Source organism: Pseudorca crassidens, chromosome 2, assembly GCF_039906515.1.
Source record: "Pseudorca crassidens isolate mPseCra1 chromosome 2, mPseCra1.hap1, whole genome shotgun sequence".
NCBI classification, from domain to species: Eukaryota; Metazoa; Chordata; class Mammalia; order Artiodactyla; family Delphinidae; genus Pseudorca; species Pseudorca crassidens.
In genome coordinates, this window is record NC_090297.1 from 31932950 (window position 1) to 31951321 (window position 18372).

Genomic DNA, 18372 nt, shown 5'->3' on the forward strand with positions numbered 1-18372 from the left:
CTGTGTACACATGAGGGGCCAATTGTTTGAGGTCTGGGAGGGCTTCACAGAGGAGGAGATCATTGAGACGGGGGTACGGGTGGCCCAGGGAGGGGCACTGGCTTGCGCACAGGCACAGAGGCCTAAGAGATCCCTTAGGGAAACAGAGGGCAATTCAGGGTGACTCAAGTGCAGGAGGGGGAGGTGGGGCTTAGAGCAGAGGTCAGCAGGGGACAGATCATGCAGGGCTGTGAGGGACTTCGAAGGGGCTTATTATACTGAGGGAAGAAGGGGGGCATTGGACAGTTGACATAGTCAGATGGTGCTTTAGGAAGATCACTCTGGTTCCTTAAGGGCAGACGGTCCAGAGGGCAAACTTGAAAGCGGAAGCTGGACTGACCTGTGACCTCCAGACAGGCAGGAACTAGACTCCCTTTCCCCTCAGCGTAGTTTCAGCTGCAAGTAGCAGGCACCCCCCCAGCCCCCCACCCCCAGCTGCACCAGTTCTCAGGCTTCTGAGTCACCTCTTAGGTTCATGGTTGCCCTGAAGCCAGGTCAGCCTTATTCCTCTGTCCTAATTGCTTCCTGTCAAGGGAGCTGGCCCCCTCCAAGCGTCCTTGAGAAAACCCTTGCAAAAGTAATTGAGCGTTTCAGGAGGAAGCAGGCACCTCCAGCTGCCGCTGCACCTGCCCCCCGCCCCCACCCGACCCCCCCCACCCCCACCCCGCCTCACGCCCTGCCCCGCCCCGGACTCCCTGCAGAGAACAGCTCTTCTCTGGCTTTAGGGGGGACGCTCTGAGAAAAACACTTCACCACTAATTCCCATCCTCACTGCACCACATTTGGGTCAGTGTAGGGTGTCTCAGGGCTCTGGGCTCTTGTGGGTGGTGGAACAGTGTCTGCAGCACACAATACCCTTGACCAGGGCAGATAGAGGCTGAGATCCAGGCTGGCTGCCACTTGCCAAGCTGTGCATCGTGGCATGACAAGGCTGTATTTGTTAAGAAAAGGGGTATATTTTTCTCATTAGCCCAAAGGTGTCATCCACTGGCCGAGCTGAATGCTTATGGGACTGTTACACTCAAAAGGGCACCTTTTCCTAATTCGTGCAAAGAGCCCCAGATGGACTACTGGTAATCCTGGCTCTCAGCCTCTCTCCCCGCTGCCCACTATCCACTCCTTTGGGCTCTCACCATGCCTTCCACTGGACACAAGGAGAAACTGAGTCCAAGGTCTCCTGCCACTAGCTCCCTTATGGGGGAACTGCTCTGCCCACAGACCCCGCAAATCAGTTCTGGTCTGGCCATCGATGAATGGACCACGGGATCCTACCAAAAGCTAATCAGATTCTTTCTCTTGAGAACTGTATTAAGAGACACAGAAGGGAATTGTCAGTTGCTGGTGAGTCTGGATACAGAGTTGGAGATGTAGCCACTTTGTGTTGGGAAACCATGGATGTCTGAAGAGAAATTAAAGAAGAGAGCACAGAAGTGAATGCTGCCAAAGGGATGACCTGAGTTCAGGTCGCAGCCTTACCATCCATTCTCTGAGCCTTCATTTCCTGTCTTTCCACAGGCCCAGAGACGAGAGGACAGAGGCCCCATTGACAGTCCCAGTTCTCCTGAGGCCCAGACATTCTTGAATTTCCATCTCTAGGGTCCCTTGTAATATGCTCACCCCTTTCTTTGAATTAGCTCGTGTGGGTCTCTGTTCCATGTAACCTAGAACAAGGACCTCAGCCCCAAGGAGGATGCTGAGGTTCCCCCACTGTGTGAGCTCCCTCAGGCCTCTTCTCCCCGTTTCCCCTCACCCCAGCCCTATCTCAGCTTAGGGAAGAGAAGGAGCTCTCCGTACGGTCACACCTTTTATTCACTGTCAGTGAGAAAAAAAAAAAAAATACACCACACAGCACAGGGTTGAACACTGAGGACATTCACTGCAGGCACAGCCTGGAGCAGCACATCTGAAGGGGACAGGGGGCCACGCTGGAGGAGTTGGGAGGCCCCCCTTCTGCCACCCAGCCTCCCTTGCTTCTCCAGGCCTCCACCCTCCTGCAGCCTCCATCAAAGCAGGAAGGGCCATACACCCTGGAGGTCCAGTCCTGCCCCCAACACTCTGGCAAAGGTAAAAGAAAACGCTGAAAAGTTCAGGAAAAAAAATCCATATTTTTCTGAGACTTTTCAATTGCATATTTGAATTATTGTTTTTTCAAAACGGATGAATAAAATATGTAAGAAATGTATTCATGCCCCCACAGTGATCTCTAAAGTCAGCACAAAGCCTCACCCAGGGTGGATCTTCAGGAAATATTTGTTGCTTTAGTAAATTTTTGTGTAAAAATATTTAGTGTCAGCTTTCTACCCTGCCCAGCTTCTTCTCTTCTCTCTCTTTCCCTTCTCTCCCCTCTCCTCCTTCTCTCTCTTTGCAGCAGGATGAATTTCTACCTCTAGGGACTCTGCCATTATCAGGAAAAGATTCAGTGCCTTTGCTTATGGGCTTCCTGTTTCTTAACTTTTGATTTAAATGTAAGTCATATAATCTTGAGTACAGCTCAGAAGACTAGAGTGGCCATCTGAAGTTGCCCTTGGTGGTGACTTTTAGAGATAAGAAATAAGGGTCCCCCTTCAATTAGCCCAAAAGGATGAATAAAGACAGAATACAGTTAGAAGGCAGATTTGGGGACCTTGTAATTCACAGAGTTGCTGCAAGAAGATACAGAACTTCAAAAGAAAGTTTGGATATTTCAGCATTTTAACTGTCTGTATATTTTTGTGTCTAGGCGAGTCATATTTCAGTCTCTGCTAACCCTGTGCTCTGTGGCAAGTCCCTCTTAGCTGGGGCAGGGATTGGAGGCCTGCCTCTCTTCTCAAGGCAGGGCCGGTGCTCTACCACAGAAATTCCTAAGCACACAGTCCCTGGGGACACCCAGGAGCAAGTGGGAGCAAGGTCTGGCCCGCCTGTGGCCCTTCCCATCAGCAAGATGGTGGTCCCAGCTCCCAGCCTGGCATTATGTGTTCACACTGCCGAGATGTCTGAGAATCTTTGGCCTGACCATCAAATATCACCCATGGGTATATGTCCAGAAGCTTGGAGTGATCAAACATGCCGTCATGGGTAGGACTTGCCCACCATCTAGGAAAAAACAAAACAGTTCTCTCAGGGAGGAAGATAATAAAGACAGTGAAAGATGCTTTCCGGGTTGAGTCAGAGGTCTCCTAGGACAGCACTGACCTGTTAGCAGAGCTGCCCAGAAATAGAAAATAAGACCCTTGAAAATGTGGGGACTTCGATCAAGCTCCTGTTTCTTTATGGAAGACCACAGCCTCAGAAACTTCTTAGCAGGAAGCTTGTAAAAGACCAAAACCAACTTAGCTTGTCCTACAGTCAATCTCTGTGCAACTCAGAGTCAGAGGAGTGAGCAGGGAAGACGCTCTGAAGGGAAGAAACCCTTGTAGAGCCCTGGGTTCGAGTCTTGGCACTGTGCCACCTCCTGTGATCTTGCACAGGGAACTCTACTCTGTGCCTCAGCTTCCACGTCTGGAGAAATGGAATGAAAATTCCTATTTCCCTAGGCTGTGAGGATAGAATGAGAGGGGTCCATGCAAGCCTTCGAAAGCCATGAAGTTCTGTGTGATTGTGAGTTAGGTTAGAGTCAACGTTGGGGGGACAGGAATCCCACTTTGTAAAAGCCTTCTATTGGAAGTCTCAGCTGAGCTGGGCTGTTGAGTTCCTATGTACCTCTGGTGTTGACTGACAGCACAAGCCACACTTAATGGCCAGCTCCTGAGAGCAATGAAACATCCCTTGAGACATTACTGGATAAAAACTTGCTGCTTACTGCCCAAGGATGTGAATTCCCCAGTCTTACCATGTGGCTGGTCATTGGCAGGATAAAAAGAGGGTGGCAACCCAGCGGACTTGCCACCCCTAAGGGCAGCAAGAAGGAAAGTCTAATAGAATTTGAGACCACAGGTCAGCATCCCCAAGAGTTTCCACCTGCAGAGAGGGAGGACAGGTGAGCACTCAAAAGTAAGAGGTATGCTGCATCTCTTTCCTGAAGATACAACCCCACGCCCCCCAACCCAGCAATCATTCCCAGCTCCCACCCTGGGCTGACAGCACCTGTGTACTAGACTATTTTCACCAGCAGTTCAAGAGAAAATCCACTGTCACTGCACATTGAAGTTAATTTCTGATTACAAGCACAGGAGAAAGTAAAGTGAAAGACTTGATGAAGAAGCAAGATTAATTTTCTGGCATTCAAAGCATGCAGCTGTATAGCTCATGGATCCAAAATTGGAAAGCAGACATTGGAAAGCAAAGCCAGTGCACTTGGAAGATGATGAACTACCTGGTGGACTTAGGATTTGGGGTTAGAAAAAGCCTTTCAATGGAGCATGCCCAGCACATTTTTAGGCATTTGGTCCATACATGCAGCCTGGCAGCCAAAACAGCGGCCGGCTGGTCCTCGTCTTCTAGCTCCGTCTGCTTCTGTAGCGGTGAAAGAACAAGCCCATTCTTAAACTAGACCAAATCCAGATGTGGGAACTACACTTGTCTCACTCTTGGCAAACCTTGTGTTCTCTGTTTCTGAAGTCAGCACCTAACCAGAATAAGTGCACAGCAGAGACGTGCTCACTGAATTGAAAAAGATCATTAAAAAGGAAGCAGCAGAAACTGCTGACTGTCACAGCTCAGGACTTAGCCTGATAAGAAAAACTGTCATCTGGTAAGTTGGGTGATATTGTCTCTCTTTTTTCTCAGTTCTTTTTTCCCCCTGAAAATTAGCATTTTCTGTATTCATTTAATCATTTTACAAGAAACCAAGTAATATAAAGTATGTTTTAATATCCTCAACTAATAAAGTGATTTTAGCTCTTTTAAAGGGTCCTAAAAATATAGGTATTACATAAATTTCAATTTTTCTTAAAATTCCCCCTGACATGTTTCCTAGACTTCCAAACACTTTTCATTTCGTCCTTCTGCAGCTCTGTGTGGAGCTGAGCAGAAAGATTTAATAGTTCCTCTCAAACTAACCAGCCTCACCGCACCCTCTGCTCACCTGTGCTCAACATGCCTGTCTGAGACCCTGACCACTAACTACCCTACGAGCTGCCGGAGGGCACAGAATGAGTCTTGTAAACTACCATAGCCTTAGCACCTAGAGGTGCCTGGCGCTGAACAGGTGCTCAATAAATGTTAGCTGAAGAAAGGACTGAATGAACACTCCAAAGGCTGGGGCCAGAGGGGCCAGGTAGAGTCGTGGGGGCAGGACACAGACCACCTTTAAGGGATCTGGGTCCTCAGCAAAGGACAGACCCAATTTGGCCCTTTAACCGGGGTCTGTGGGACCACATCCTATAAAGCACAATCCCAGGAAGAACAGAATTTCAAAGCAGAACCCAGCCCCCCTCCTTCACCCTGCACCTTGATGCAAAAACCAACTCCCCTATGCCCAGTGGATGTTGATTCTGGGCCAAGACTGGGGCTGGGGCTAGACCACAGGATACCTGAGGATCTGTCTCTATTCCAGAGTTAGGTGGTCCCTCAAGGATCTTGATTGAGGGGAGCAAGGACTTGGGCAGAGGGGTGGGTGGGCCAGAGAGTGAGGCTGGAGTCCCCCTCCCCCTGGGGAAGGGCCAACCAGAGGTCACTGGGTTGGGAGGTGGCCACGCCCCTCCTGGCCAGGGGCCCTGCCCCTCACCAGCCTCTACTTCTGCATGTCACACTGCAGCAGCAGCACAATAGACGGGTCACTCTTGGCCGCCTCCTTGAACTCCTCCAGTGTAATCTGGTCGTCCTTATCCTGGTCCATCTTCTTGAAGATCTTGTCCACACGCTGCTGGGGCGTGAGCCCATCCTGGTTCATGCGCATCATGATCACGGTGCCCACCATCTTGTAGATAGCCTGGTGGGGCAAGGAGGGAGGTGTGAACACTCACAATGGGAAGGGAGGGTTGGGGGTGAACGAAAGGGCCTGGGGGTGGGCGTGGAGAACACTGGGAGATGTGAGGATACTGGAAGGTGACAAATGGTCATTGAGACTGGAGGTTTAATGAGCATCTCACACCAAACATGTCTACTACCCAACTCTTCACCTCCAACCTGCTCGGGCCCCAGCATGCCCTGTCTCAGTGAACAGCAAATTCATTCTTCTAGATGTTCAGACCAAAAACCTTGATGCCATTCTCGACTCTCCTTTTCTCACACCCATATCCAATGTTTCAGCAAATCTTGTCAGCCTTAATTTTGTAATAGGTCCAATGACCAGCGACTGCCTGCTACCTCCACTGCTCCATGGTTGTTGCCTCCATCCCCTCCTGACCGGCCTGCAGTGGAAGTCTCCAAACTGGTCTCCCTACTTCTGCTGCCCTCCCACCCCCTATTCCACACAGAGAATGGAGAGAGCCCTTAAGGGCCTCCCATCTCACTCAGAAGAAAGTCAAGTCTCTACCCCAGACTATGATGCTAAGAGATGGACTCCTGGCTACCTATCTGACCCCCTTCCTACCACTCTCCCCTTGCTGACTTCTCTCCCACCACCCTGGCCTCCTGGCCACTCCTTGAACACTGAAAACACAGTCTAACCTCAGGGTCTTTGCATTTATTGTTCACTCTTCCCCCATGCACAGATCACTCTTCCCCCAGACACCTACATGGTTAGCTCCCTCATCTTATCCAGGTCGCTGCTCACCTTTCACCTTACACAAAATTGCTTTTCCTCCATCGCTCTCTCCCCTCACTTTGCTTTACTTACCTTCTTCATAACACTTACTGCCTGACACAGCACAAGTTTTGTTGTCGTTAAATTTTCTCACTAGAAGGAATGTCCCATGAAACCAAGAACTTTGAACAGTGCCTGGCACGTGGCAGGCGCTGAGTATACATTTGTTGAAATAATAATGAGTTAAGAACTTAGACTCTGGAGTCAGACTCCTTAGACTGGAATCATGAACCGCCATTTGATTCATCTCCTCATCTGTAAAATGGGATTTCTAACAGTACCTACCCCCTGGAGTTGTTGGGTAAAGCACTATAGCACAAGACCTGCCCCACACTGAGCGCCCAACCAATGCTACCCACTGGATCCTGGGAGGAGGGAGGAGGGGAGTGGTGGGGTGTCCCGAGGTGGCTCCCGAGGCCTGAGTGGAGGGTGGCTGGAGAGGGCGGTGCCAGAGAAGGGCCCCTGCAGCGAAGACAGGTAGCGCGTCACCCCAGCACACCCTGGTCTCTGGGATCCGCCCCAGCGCACCTCGATGATCTCCAGCATCTCGAGGCGCGTGATGCGCCCATCGCCGTCCAGGTCGTACATCTCAAAGGCCCAGTTGAGTTTCTGCTCGAAGGTGCCGCGGGAGGTGACCGAAAGGGCGCAGATGAATTCCCGGAAGTCGATGGTGCCGTCGCCGTTCTTGTCGAAGGTGCGGAAAGCGTGCTGCGCAAACTTGGAGGCGTCGCCGTAGGGGAAGAACTGAGGCGGGGACACTGGAGTTGCGGCACTGCAACAGCCTCGCAGAGTGCCTGGCCCCGCCCCCGCCCGTCCGGCCCGCCCCCCGGGGTGCCTGGCTCCTCCTACCTTGATGTAGAGCTGCTGGAACTCCTCCAGGTTGAGGATGCCGCTGGGGCAGTCCCTCAGGAAGCCCTTGTACCACTGCTTCAGCTCCTGCTCACTGAACTCGGTGTTTTGAACCAGGTCGTCCAGCACCTCTGGGGCCAGCTTGCTGTTGGTCTTCCCCATGGCAGGGCCTGAGGGGACAGGGAGCTCCCTCAGTTTGGCCCTCACCTCAGCAGCCTTCCCCCAGGTCTCTGTAGGACAAGGCTCCCTTTCTCCACCACAGCGCCCTCCCATAACAAACTCCACATCCCCACAGCCAGGACCCCTCCTTCCATAGCAGGGTGGGTCCCCCTCCTCTCACCACCACTCTGGACAACCCCCATCTCCTACAGCTGGGCTGTGTCCTTTCACCACACCTCTTCCCATAGGAGCTCCTACCTCCCCCCCCCACCCCTTCCCCTACACACAACTGGGCTGGGGGCTTCCCCTCATTACAGGGCCTCCTCTGTCTACTGCAGGCCCCGCCCCTCTCCTCACAGCAGGGTTCCTCCCCTGGAAACCAGGATCTCTAGCCTTCCAGGTCTCAGCACTCTTCCTTCTCACTGCCCAGTCTGCATGCTACAATCTTCATCCTCTCCTCTCTTTACACCTTCCATAGCTCCCTACACCCGTAGAAGAGAGCCTTAATCCTCCCCTTGCTATTCAGAGCTTTCCGCACTCAGCCCCTACCCACCTCTGCAGGCTCCTCTCCTGCCAGGCAGGTTCCTCACATGCTCCCCCTGCATGTCTCCCAAGTTCTTCCTCAAGGCCTTCCAGGCCACTCCAGCAAGAAACTTCTCTCCCTCCTTCCTCTGTACAAATAGAAGTCCTAGCTGGTAGCACTGATGACGCTGATTGCCTTCTCCTTTTCATTCGTTCATTCATTCCCTGAGCATTTTTTTTTTGCGGTACGCGGGCCTCTCACTGTTGTGGCCTCTCCCGTTGCGGAGCACAGGCTCCAGACGCGCAGGCTCAGCGGCCATGGCTCACGGGCCTAGCCGCTCGGCGGCATGTGGGATCTTCCCGGACCGGGGCACGAATCCGTGTCCCCTGCCTTGGCAGGCAGACTCTCAACCACTGCGCCATCAGGGAAGCCCAATTCCCTGAGCATTTATTGAGGTTGACTGTGTGCTAGGCCCTGTGCCAGTGATGGGGATAAAGTCGACATGAGTCAACCTTCACTAACTCATAATGGGGTCAAAGAGGTAGACAGCTGACTGTAAAGGGCCTTCAATCCATGCCAAGGAGTTTGGCCTTTACCCGTGGAGGACAGAAGCTCCTGGGGTTTTAAAGCAAGTGTTAAGAGGACCACATTCGTTCCACAAACACTTATAGATTGCTTATGACATGGTGCTGGGGACCCAGAGAGAAGGAATGTGTTTTAGGATTTTTCCTTTGGCTACAGTGTGCAAGATGACCTGGGTGTGGGAAGGAGGGAGAGCAGAGAGGTCCTGCTGCAGAGTTCAGATGAGAGACAATGACACTAGGGTAGGGGTGGTGGAGGGATGTGGATGGACTGAGAGATGTTAGGAGGGGGCCTTAGCAGGACTTGGGGACTGACTGGATGCGGGGGTGAGAGGGACAGAGGAATTGCAGCCAATGCTCAGATTTGGGGCTGAATAGATAGAGGTGGTGTTGCTGAGAAACAGGTTTGGGGAGAATGAAGAGTCAGTCCCCAGTGCGAACATGAGCCCCTCAAGTAGCCTGTGCCCAAGGAATGTTTTGCAGAGGGAGGTACAGGCCCCCCCATGAAGCCTGGCTAGAGTGAGGCCCCCACCAGACCCGGAAGGCTGAGTGGACATTCAGGAATGTCCCACTAGAGCCCCAGTTTCCCAGGACATGGCCTGGGAGGTGAATTTGACCTGCCTGGAGTCTCTTTGGAGGGGTGCCAGACTCCAACTGCAGGGTAGCTTGTCATGAAGACACTCCGGAAAAGGAAGCCCTCAGGCTGGCAGAAGGAATTCTACTTCCACAGCCCAGTGCCTGCCAGTGTGGCTTCTAATCCTTACTGCTGGTAGTGCCCTAGGTAACTAGATCTGAGATGGGTCAGGTCCATGCCCCTTCCCTTGCTATGTGACCTCAGTGAGTTACAGGATAGCTCTGGGCCTCAGATTCCTCTACTGGGCCATGAGGCAGATCAAGGAGCAGTAGGGGTAGCAACATCCTCTCCCACTTACCAACCCCAGAGAATGAGGACTCCTATATGCTCCCAGAAGAAGGCGGGGAGGTGGAGGTGTGACATCTTCAGGAACCTAGAACTGTGGGGTCCAAAACGGCTGCCCTGGGGCCAGAGTCAAGGGTACGTGTGGAACACGCATGGGCAGGAGGAGGCAGGCTCCATCTTCAGCTGCCCCCTCCTCCAGCCCAAAGCACACTGAGGGCTCGGGGTATAGTCAAGAAAGCTCAAGAACCCAGGGGTGGAAGCATCTGACGGGGAAAGCAGAGCCTCTCCCTCTGCTCCTGTGGGATGTGCCTGAGTGTCTGCGTAAAGGGCTGGGAGTGGGTGGGAGCACATCAGCGTTTGAGACTGCAAATCTGCCAGAGTGCACACGTGTGTGTGTGTGTGTGCGTGTGTGTGTGTGAGATGGCATCTGTGTGACTCTCACTTCCTGCCCCTTTTCTCCTCCTTCCCTGCGCTGCCTTCCTACCATTTTCTGTCTCCTGGGGCCATACCTGTTCTCAGTGCCCATTTGATCCCAGGCCCACCAAGGGCTATGACTCCTCCTTCATCTCTCTTCATTCCTTCTAGTGCTCTTAGGTCAGCAGGCCAAAGCTGGTGATGCCCTTTAAGATCATCCCCTCATTTTAGTGAAAACTGGAACCCAGAGAGAGGAGAAAACTGGCTGAGTTACACCCAGGCTGAATCCATGCCACCTGCCTGGACCACCCTCTCCAAATCATGGCTACTCTTGTCTAGTACAGACTCCTACCTGCCTTCCAGGAAAACCATAGCTCTGATCTCCCCCTTGGCCTCAGTGGGACCATCTTGGTGGCTCCAGGCCACAGTATCTGATACCCAAGAAATACCGACCCTTTGGGGTGGCGCACCAGCGCCTCTGACTCAGCACGTCTACAACCAGACTCACCCTCAACCCGTGATGGTCCTTCTCTCTCCATTGCCCTTCCTTCCTTCCCTCCCTCATCCCAGTGGGGAAATGTGATCATAGTTACCCTTAGTTTCCCCTCTCCCTTTTCCCTAGGTTCAACTTGCTACCAAGTCCTATTGTTACTTCTTTTGAAATGTTCCTGGAACCTTCACCATGTCCTCTCTCCCCCCATAGTCAGGGCCAGGGGCACAGCCAAGGGGGCTGAAACCCAGCTGGGGCACTGCTTGCCAATCCATCCTGTGGGCTCAACTGCCTCGGAGGGGGTGCGTTTCCTTCTAATTCCTCTGTTCCACGAGAATGTCTTTTCTAGTTTTGCCCAGAAGTACCATATAGGCTAGGGGTGGCCATGCCCAGGGGCTCCTGAAACTCCAGAATCCGCTAGCATCTGGTGTCAAGGTGTCCACCTGTCTTGCCTCACCTCCCACTGCTCCCCTCACAATTGCATACTTTCAAGTTAGTCTTCTCACAGCCAGAACCCACTTCAACTATTGCTTAGCTGTTTCCATCTTCCTTAATATCCTCTCTTCTCTTCGGGGTGGATGCAGCTATAATCAGCCTTCAGGCCTGACTGAAGCCCACTTCCTTATGATCAGCCTCTCCCAGCCTGGAGAGTTGACAGTCAGCAGCGTGAACTTGGCATTCTGGGCATGAGGAGAACCTGTGAGCCCATGGAGTTGAGCCCCACAGGTGCGTAGACTTCAGAGCTCTCTGACCCTCACCTGCTGCTCTAGAATTCCACAATGGAGCCTGACTTGGGAGAGATTTTTGCGTTACACTCTTGTCTGAGCCAGAAAAAGTTCTCCAGGACTTTTGCTCCATGGCAAAGAGCTTATTCCCTCCCGATATAACCCAGTCTGTTTGGGAGCAGCTTGGACAGCGAGGAAAGTACTTCTCCCCTTGTTCCTACTTGCCCTCTTGTAGCTGCCCCACACAGGTTGCCACTCTGCCCTCTGTGGCAACACAGAACTGCTCTGCAGAGACCTAAAGGCCACATCTGGAACACAGAGATGTTCAGTGAATGTCCCTTTGTGGATTATATGCAAAGGGCAGAACCCCCTTCTTTCTCCTTGGAATGGCGTCAGGCTGTTTTGTTTATCTGTGTTCTCCTGCCATTGCTCCCACTTAGAGACAATGGAACCCAGACCCTAGGAAAGGAAGAGTTCACCCAAAGTCAAGTAGAACCCATCAGCAGAAAGGCGAAGGCCAGAACCCACTGGGGGCATGTTCTGTTGGAGCTGTGGCCTGGCTGCATGTGGGCGGGCTCCTCTTGAGAGCTGCCCTCCAGCTGTGAAGGAGCTGGCACTGCCCCATACACAAAGCCGCTGCCCTTCTGGGCTCAGAGGCTTCTTTCAGAGCGCAGGACCCAGGGTTGTGGGCTCCAAATGCGGAGATGGCAGGGAGGGTGGGAGGGGCTGAGGGAGGCAATAATCCCACACCCTCACCCAGCTTCAGAGGAGCTGGTGCTGAGACTGTTGCCATGGTGACAACAGCTCCCTGGTCAGGAGATTTTTCTCTTTCCTCTCCTCCCTTTGCTCTTCTCCAAGCAGTGGCCATGGCAGCAAAAGCCAGGTCTTCTCCCTCTCCTTATTAGTGAGACACAGGGAATGATAAACAAAAGGTGGGCCCTGTTGAGCACCTCCACCTTGGAGCTGCCCATGCCATGTGGGCTGATGGTCTAGGAGGGACTCCGAACTGCTGAGGAGGAGCCTGGGCCTGGAGAGTATGTGGGAAGGGGTTGGCCCGTACCCAGGCCTGGGTAAGAAGCAATGTCCTTTTGGTGACGACTAAAGCCTCCTCTCTGAAATGTCCTAATGGTTCAGGGTAAGAGAGAAAGGGTCCTGTTCTCTCATAATCAACCACAGAACCAGAGTGCGTCAGTGTTGGAAGGCTGTCCAATATCATCTCATCAAGTCCACTCTCTGTCCTGCCCACCCTGCCCCTGTTCCCCATCTCACGAAGGATCAGAGAGGGAAGTGACTTGGCCAAAGTCAAACAGCAACTGAGGCAAAGGCAAGATTTGAACCCAGCTCTTCTGCCCTCCAGGTTCAGGCTGCCTTAGGGAAGGAGCAATACAGTCCACACGGATGAGACACAGGAAGATAGGAGAGAGGGAGTGGCTGGGAGCAAGAAGGCCAGAGAGGGTACGAATTAGAAAGATATTTGAGAGGTGGAATGAGAAAACTTGGTGCTTTGGCCGTGAGAAGTCAGGGGAACGGAGGAGGTTGGGACCTTGGCAGTGGTGACTGACAGGTATGGATGGTCTGCTGGGGAATGGTGTCCCTGATTTATCTTGAAGCCAGGTGAAAGAGGCCAAACATGGGGCCTCTGCCTTGCACTGAGACCATGGGCAGGGGGGCCTGTTGAGAGAGGGTCACAAGGAGGAGAACTGGGTGGTGAGCCTCTTCCTACCCCCAGGTATGCTGTGAGCTCTGTCACCTTGAGGGGTGGAGGTGGGGACAGTCTGAGGGGACAGTGTGAAGTGGGAGTGGGCTCTCTTTGGAGGTGGAGGCTGTCTTTTGGGGCAGGGACATTACGATGTGAAGTGCAGTGAGCTGCCGGTGGGGCCGGGTAGGGTGTGGGTAGGGGCTACCTGTGGAGGTGGGAGGTTGCCATGGGGCTGAGCGGACTACCCACCTGCAAAGGAGGGAGGGTGATGGGTTCCTCTCTAGCACCGGCAACACCACACCCCCGTGTATGTGTGCGTGTGACTGTGTATTGGGGGCCAGAGCTGTGGTTGCTCGGGGGGTAAGGAGGCAACTCTGCCTCCTTCCCTGGGACTTGTGGGGCGTGGACTGGAGTGTGGGGGGGTCCCCTGGCCAGGGGCGAGCCCTCCACATGCTGCCGCCTATGCTGGAACCAGGGGTCAGGGAGATGAATCAGAGGGGGCAGGAGACGAGGGAATGGGAATGAAGAGTGGAGGGGGAAGGGACAAGGGCCTCCACCCGGCCCTGCCCACGTTACCTGAGGCCGTTCGCCGGGTCGCTGGATGACTCTGAGCCTCGGCGGGCCGCGGAGACTGAGACTAGCTCGCGGGCCGACGGCCAGGTTCCCCAAGGTCCGCGCCCGAGTCGCCTCCCAGCTCTTGTATCACTATGTGTCTCTCAGAGGCGACACGATTTGCATAAGCCCCGCCTCATCCCGGGCAGATTGAGCGTTGATTGGGTCGGCTGAGGCGGAGTGGCAGGCGGGGTTTCAGGTGGGGACCTGGTGCCCAGTGAGGCCCGGCTGCAGGAGAGCGCTCCGCCCGCCCGCCCTGAGCTTCCCAGAGTAGCGAGGAAAGAGCGGAGAGCTGTACCCCCATCTGTACCCCGTCCTGAGGCTCAGGCCCCGAGCCATCGTCTGAGGTTAAAAGTGTCCACGATTGAATTGGATTCGCAAAAACAACCGCATGGTTGCTATGGAAACGGAAGAGCCAAAGCTGAGTCTCTAAGCCTTTCCTTCTTGGGCCCCAGCGGGGGTGGGGATGGAAAAGAGGATGAGTCACAAGATGTGTCCCCCACCCCCACCCCATATCCCACCCAAAATCGGAGGAGGGCAACGAGGAGCTGAGTTGGGGAGGGAAGAGATGAGGTGGTCAGCAGCCCACGCCTTCGCATCATCCCCTCCCCCAACACATCCACTCCCCTCAAGCCACGGCGGGTGGGCGAGGATGGCAAAGTACCCAGCCTCTACCTAGCCCCATTCTAGCCGTGGGCCCCTCACAGCCTCTAATTCCGATCCGTCCCTTCCTTATTTCTCACGGAGTCCCAGAGGCCTCCCGGAATCTCCCCCGGAAGGATCTGCCTACCTCATGAACCCCTCCATTCCCCACCCTCCCGTCTTCCCGTCCCGTCCCGTAGACGAAGCCTGTCCCCAGCCGCCAGTCTCCGGCCTCTGATGTTGACACAAGCCAGAGGCGGTTTACACTGAGTGGGTCTGGAAGGTTTCAGGGCCCTGGGAACACCTCCTCCCCACACTTGGGGGTCTCCCCAAAGCCGGGCCCGGCAGCCCCAGCTGCAGTGGCAGCTGAGAGCTCCTGACCGAAGGCAATGAGAAGGAATCGTTTTACTCCAAACTGGGGGCGAAAGGGGAGCAGATAGCCTCGGGTTGGGCCACGTGCGGGGGAGGCACTTCTAGCCATCTGACAAAAGTAGGGCGGGGCATCTGGGGATTGGTTGAATCTGAGCCCGGATGTTGAAGAGCTTGGGGGGGGGGGTGGAGGCGGGGCTTCTGCCAATTGAGTGAGTGTTGAGGTGGGCTGCGCAATAGGGGATGCGGACCAGCTTGCCAAGAGGGGAGGCTAGGTTTCTCTGGCTGATCCCAGAAACTTCAGGGCCAGGCTCGCTGGGGAGGAGCCACTGGAGTTCTCTCTTTTTCTTTAGAAATCGTCCTGTTCCCCGTGAAAACTGTTTTGCTGTCCATCCTCCCAGCTTCAGGCTATGTCTTCTCTCTGGGGTCCTAGCAGGATGAGAGCATACCTGGGGCACCAATTAGCAGGCAGGTTCCTGGCCCCTTTGTTTGGTGATTTACGAGAGACAGGTGTTTGAAAGTCCTGACTCTGTCACCTTCTGAGCACCTGGCCCTGGGGACCCAGAGACAGGCAAAAGCTCATCCCTGCTCACAGATACCATAATCTAAGGCATGAGGAGGTGGGGAGAGGCAGCATGAGATGCTGGAAGTGGTCTCTGGAACTCTAAAATAAAATCCCATCTTTGCCAGTGACCCCACATGTGACCATGGGCAAGACCCTTCTCTCTCTGTGCCTCCCAGTCTGTAAAATGTGGGAGCTGGTACAGGAGGCCCAGGACAGCAGGGGAAGAGTTTCAACTAGGAGAGTGAGGAAAGATTGTTTGTCACCCTGGACAGAATTATGTGGGCATGAATCTGACTGCTCCACTACACCTGTGAGCTTCTTAACAATAAGTAACATACAGATAGCTTACTTTGTGCCAAATTCTCTTCTAACACTGTATATGTATTGCCTAATTTATTTCTCATAAGAACTCTTCGAGGCAGGTACTTTTATCACTCCCATTTAACAGATGAGGACATTGAGGCACAGAACGGTTAAGTGACTAGCCCAAGTTCACATAGCTAGTAAAGCTGCAGAGCTTGGATTTGAACCCAAGCAGTCTGGCTCCAGAGCCCAGACTTGTTGCCAGTACACAATACCGCCTCTCTTTAAGATCATTCAAGTCCTCAACGGGAGGGGCCTTGGATTGGAATATTCTTTCCTGATCCCCCAAGGCATTAAAAAGACAAAGCCTAGCAGGATATATTGGTCCTGCTCTGGCTCTTTAATTCAGGCAGGACCACCCACACAGCTTTGCCCTTGATTCATCCCTGGCCCTGTGACTGTTCCTGAACTGCCAGTCATAACCCATCTTCACCAGCTTATAATACTTGAGACCCTCATCTTGATCCTGCCTCTGCCCTTTAGGTTCGATGTTTAAAGCAAGAGCAACTGACATTGACTGAGTTGCTTCGCTATGTACCAGACACTCTTGTTAGGGGAAACACTGACTGAAACTGCCTGCCCTGGCCAGGCAAAGACAGTAACAATTTGCATGACTTATTTTACGACAGGAGATCCTGGTAAGGAACATGGAACTAATAAGCCACCACCAACCGGAAGAATATGGGAAAGGTCAAAAGGAGAGAGGAGAGGCCAGTCCACATGTCCTACCAACCTCCCAGACTCCTCGCTGGAATCCATCTTGGCTGAGTGGTTCCGCTCGCCACCAGAAAGGACCCTGAGTAAGAATGATTGGCCAGAGACAACCTGGAAACTAATCCCATCACCCTAAAACCTGAGACTGTGAGCCATGTGGCAGAGCAGTCCTCCTGGGTTCCCTTACCCTCCTGCTCTCCGCCCGGGCGCCCCTTCCCAATAAAGTCTCTTGCTGTGTCAGCACGTGTGTCTCCTCGGACAGTTCATTTCCGAGTGTGAGACAAGAGCCCACTCTCGGGCCTAGGAAGGGGTCCCCCTTCCCGCAACAACTCTGCCCAGTCCTTTATCTGCATCATCCCAGAAATGACCTCTGCCAGGGGTCATTTCTGTTGAGGCACAGGCATTACCAATCAGAACAGATGCTGGCCTTCGTGCTAGATCAAGGACTCTGTTCTGCCAAGAGTGAACACTTTAGTTACTGGATCAAGGGGAGCAGGCAGGAGAGAAGCTAGGGACATAGGGACCCAAGGCTATGGCTATTTACCAATCAATGTGCAGATATTTTGATGTTTTAACAACCAGCTGTACCATTATGTAGGGACTGAATTTCAGTGCTGGTATCATTACTTTATTTCATGACAGTGGATGGCAGCTCAGAGATGTTAGACAACTTGCCCATTGTAACACAGCCCACTAGTGACAGAACTGGGATTCCAACCTAGGTCTGACTCCAGAGCACACAGTCTTAACCACTAACTGTCCTGTGTTCCTGGGAAAGGAGAGTGTCCAGAACAAGAGTTGTTGTTTCCACTGTTCTGCGGCTAAAGGCTGAGCCAGAGGAATGAGGTTTAAGTTCTGAAACTTCGTTGTGGCCTCTCTTTTCTCAGGCTTGGCAATACCTACTACGTATGTTGAGGGAGTGGGCTCTGCAGAATAAGGAGGGTGGGGCAGGATGCAAGGAAGAAGGAACGGTGTGTCTGTGTGGGAGACCTCAAAAAGGAGGCACAGATGACACTGAGCCCATCAGGGTTTCAGTGAGGGCAGAAGTTTGCAGGCTGTGGCCACTTCAATTTGCTTCACAAAAATGCTAGCATTCCTCCCGTTGTTGGTCCCAAACTGTGCCTTTATGATGGATAATGCTTTCCTGGCTCCCTGGGTTTCCTCAGCCTTGGCAAGTGCAGCCTGGTGATAGCTGGAATTCACCTTGGTTCTAGATATTTCCTAGTCTTCTTAGTGGCTGGGAGAGAGTAAGATCACCAGCTTTGGGCTCTCTCCCTTTCTCTATTGGCTAAGCAGGATTTTTTTTTTTTTTAATTTCCAAAATAGAAATCTTTTTCTTTTTCCTGTTAATGCATAGTGGCTAAAAAAATAATAGAGAGGGTGGAAGTTCCCCATACTCTCTCCCTTGAACATTACCTGCAGGGGACCTTGTGTTTTGGCTGGCCCTGCCCTCACTCACTTTCTGTTGGAGAAGCCCTATAGTGTAGTGAGTTAAATGTATAGACCCTGGGGCCAGGCTGCCTGCGTTTGCATCCCAGCTCTATGGCTTTCCAGCTGTATGACCACAGGCAGTTTACTTTATCTCTCTATGTCTCAATTTCCTCATCTGTAAAATAAGGATAGTAATAAGAGTACCTATTTCAAAGTGCTACTCTAAGAATTAAAATGAGTTAATATATGCAAAGCACTTAGAACCGATTTTGCTTTGGGGAATTAGCCCCCATTGTATACAGTCTTGGTGGGACTATCAATCCGGTGTCCTGCCTTCCCATGGGCAAGTGTTGGGCATGAGACTCAGGTAAGGCTAAATAGTCTTCTCTCTCTCTCTCTCCCAAGCTAATCTGAATCTTGAGTAAGGTGACTCAAAGGTGGTAGATAATTAGCTCTGGTTTATTCCAGAGCAGTGCCCTGATGACACTGTACGTTCATTCCTGCTATCTGAATCCCCAGGGATCACTTTGGTACACATCTCTTCCAAGACCTACTTCTGCTTTTCCTTTGTCTCTGTGAGCCATTTCACATCCCTCCCCCCAAATTTATTTTCT

At 52.7% G+C, this 18372-nt stretch overlaps 2 protein-coding genes across 4 annotated transcripts in view; one reads left to right on the plus strand and one right to left on the minus strand.

Moving 5' to 3' along the window:
* CAP1 (cyclase associated actin cytoskeleton regulatory protein 1) overlaps positions 1-18372 on the plus strand; it is a 359457-nt gene that overhangs the window by 19275 nt on the left and 321810 nt on the right. The gene's annotated exons all lie outside the window — the stretch shown is intronic.
* HPCAL4 (hippocalcin like 4) lies at positions 1831-14095 on the minus strand. Of its 2 annotated transcripts, XM_067725620.1 has the most exons (4): positions 13639-13797; positions 7553-7722; positions 7232-7447; positions 1831-5887 (listed from the first exon to the last, which is right to left on the minus strand). In XM_067725620.1, the coding sequence occupies exons 2-4, from the start codon at positions 7712-7714 to the stop codon at positions 5690-5692; spliced, it is 576 nt and encodes a 191-aa protein (XP_067581721.1). In that variant the 5' UTR covers positions 7715-7722; positions 13639-13797; the 3' UTR covers positions 1831-5689. The 2 variants fall into 2 exon arrangements, with proteins under 2 accessions (XP_067581721.1, XP_067581722.1); XM_067725621.1 differs by lacking the exon at positions 7232-7447 and having other exon boundaries at positions 13639-14095.

Bases quoted from the DNA above. Each gene is read 5' to 3' on its own strand.
- HPCAL4 (XM_067725620.1), bottom strand. From the start codon at position 7,714: ATGGGGAAGACCAACAGCAAGCTGGCCCCAGAGGTGCTGGACGACCTG. The intron at 7,448-7,552 runs GTAGGAGGAGCC...TCCCCGCCTCAG, and splicing joins TCCAGCAGCTCTACATCAAG to TTCTTCCCCTACGGCGACGC. The intron at 5,888-7,231 runs GTGCGCTGGGGC...TTGCCCCACCAG, and splicing joins AGATGCTGGAGATCATCGAG to GCTATCTACAAGATGGTGGG.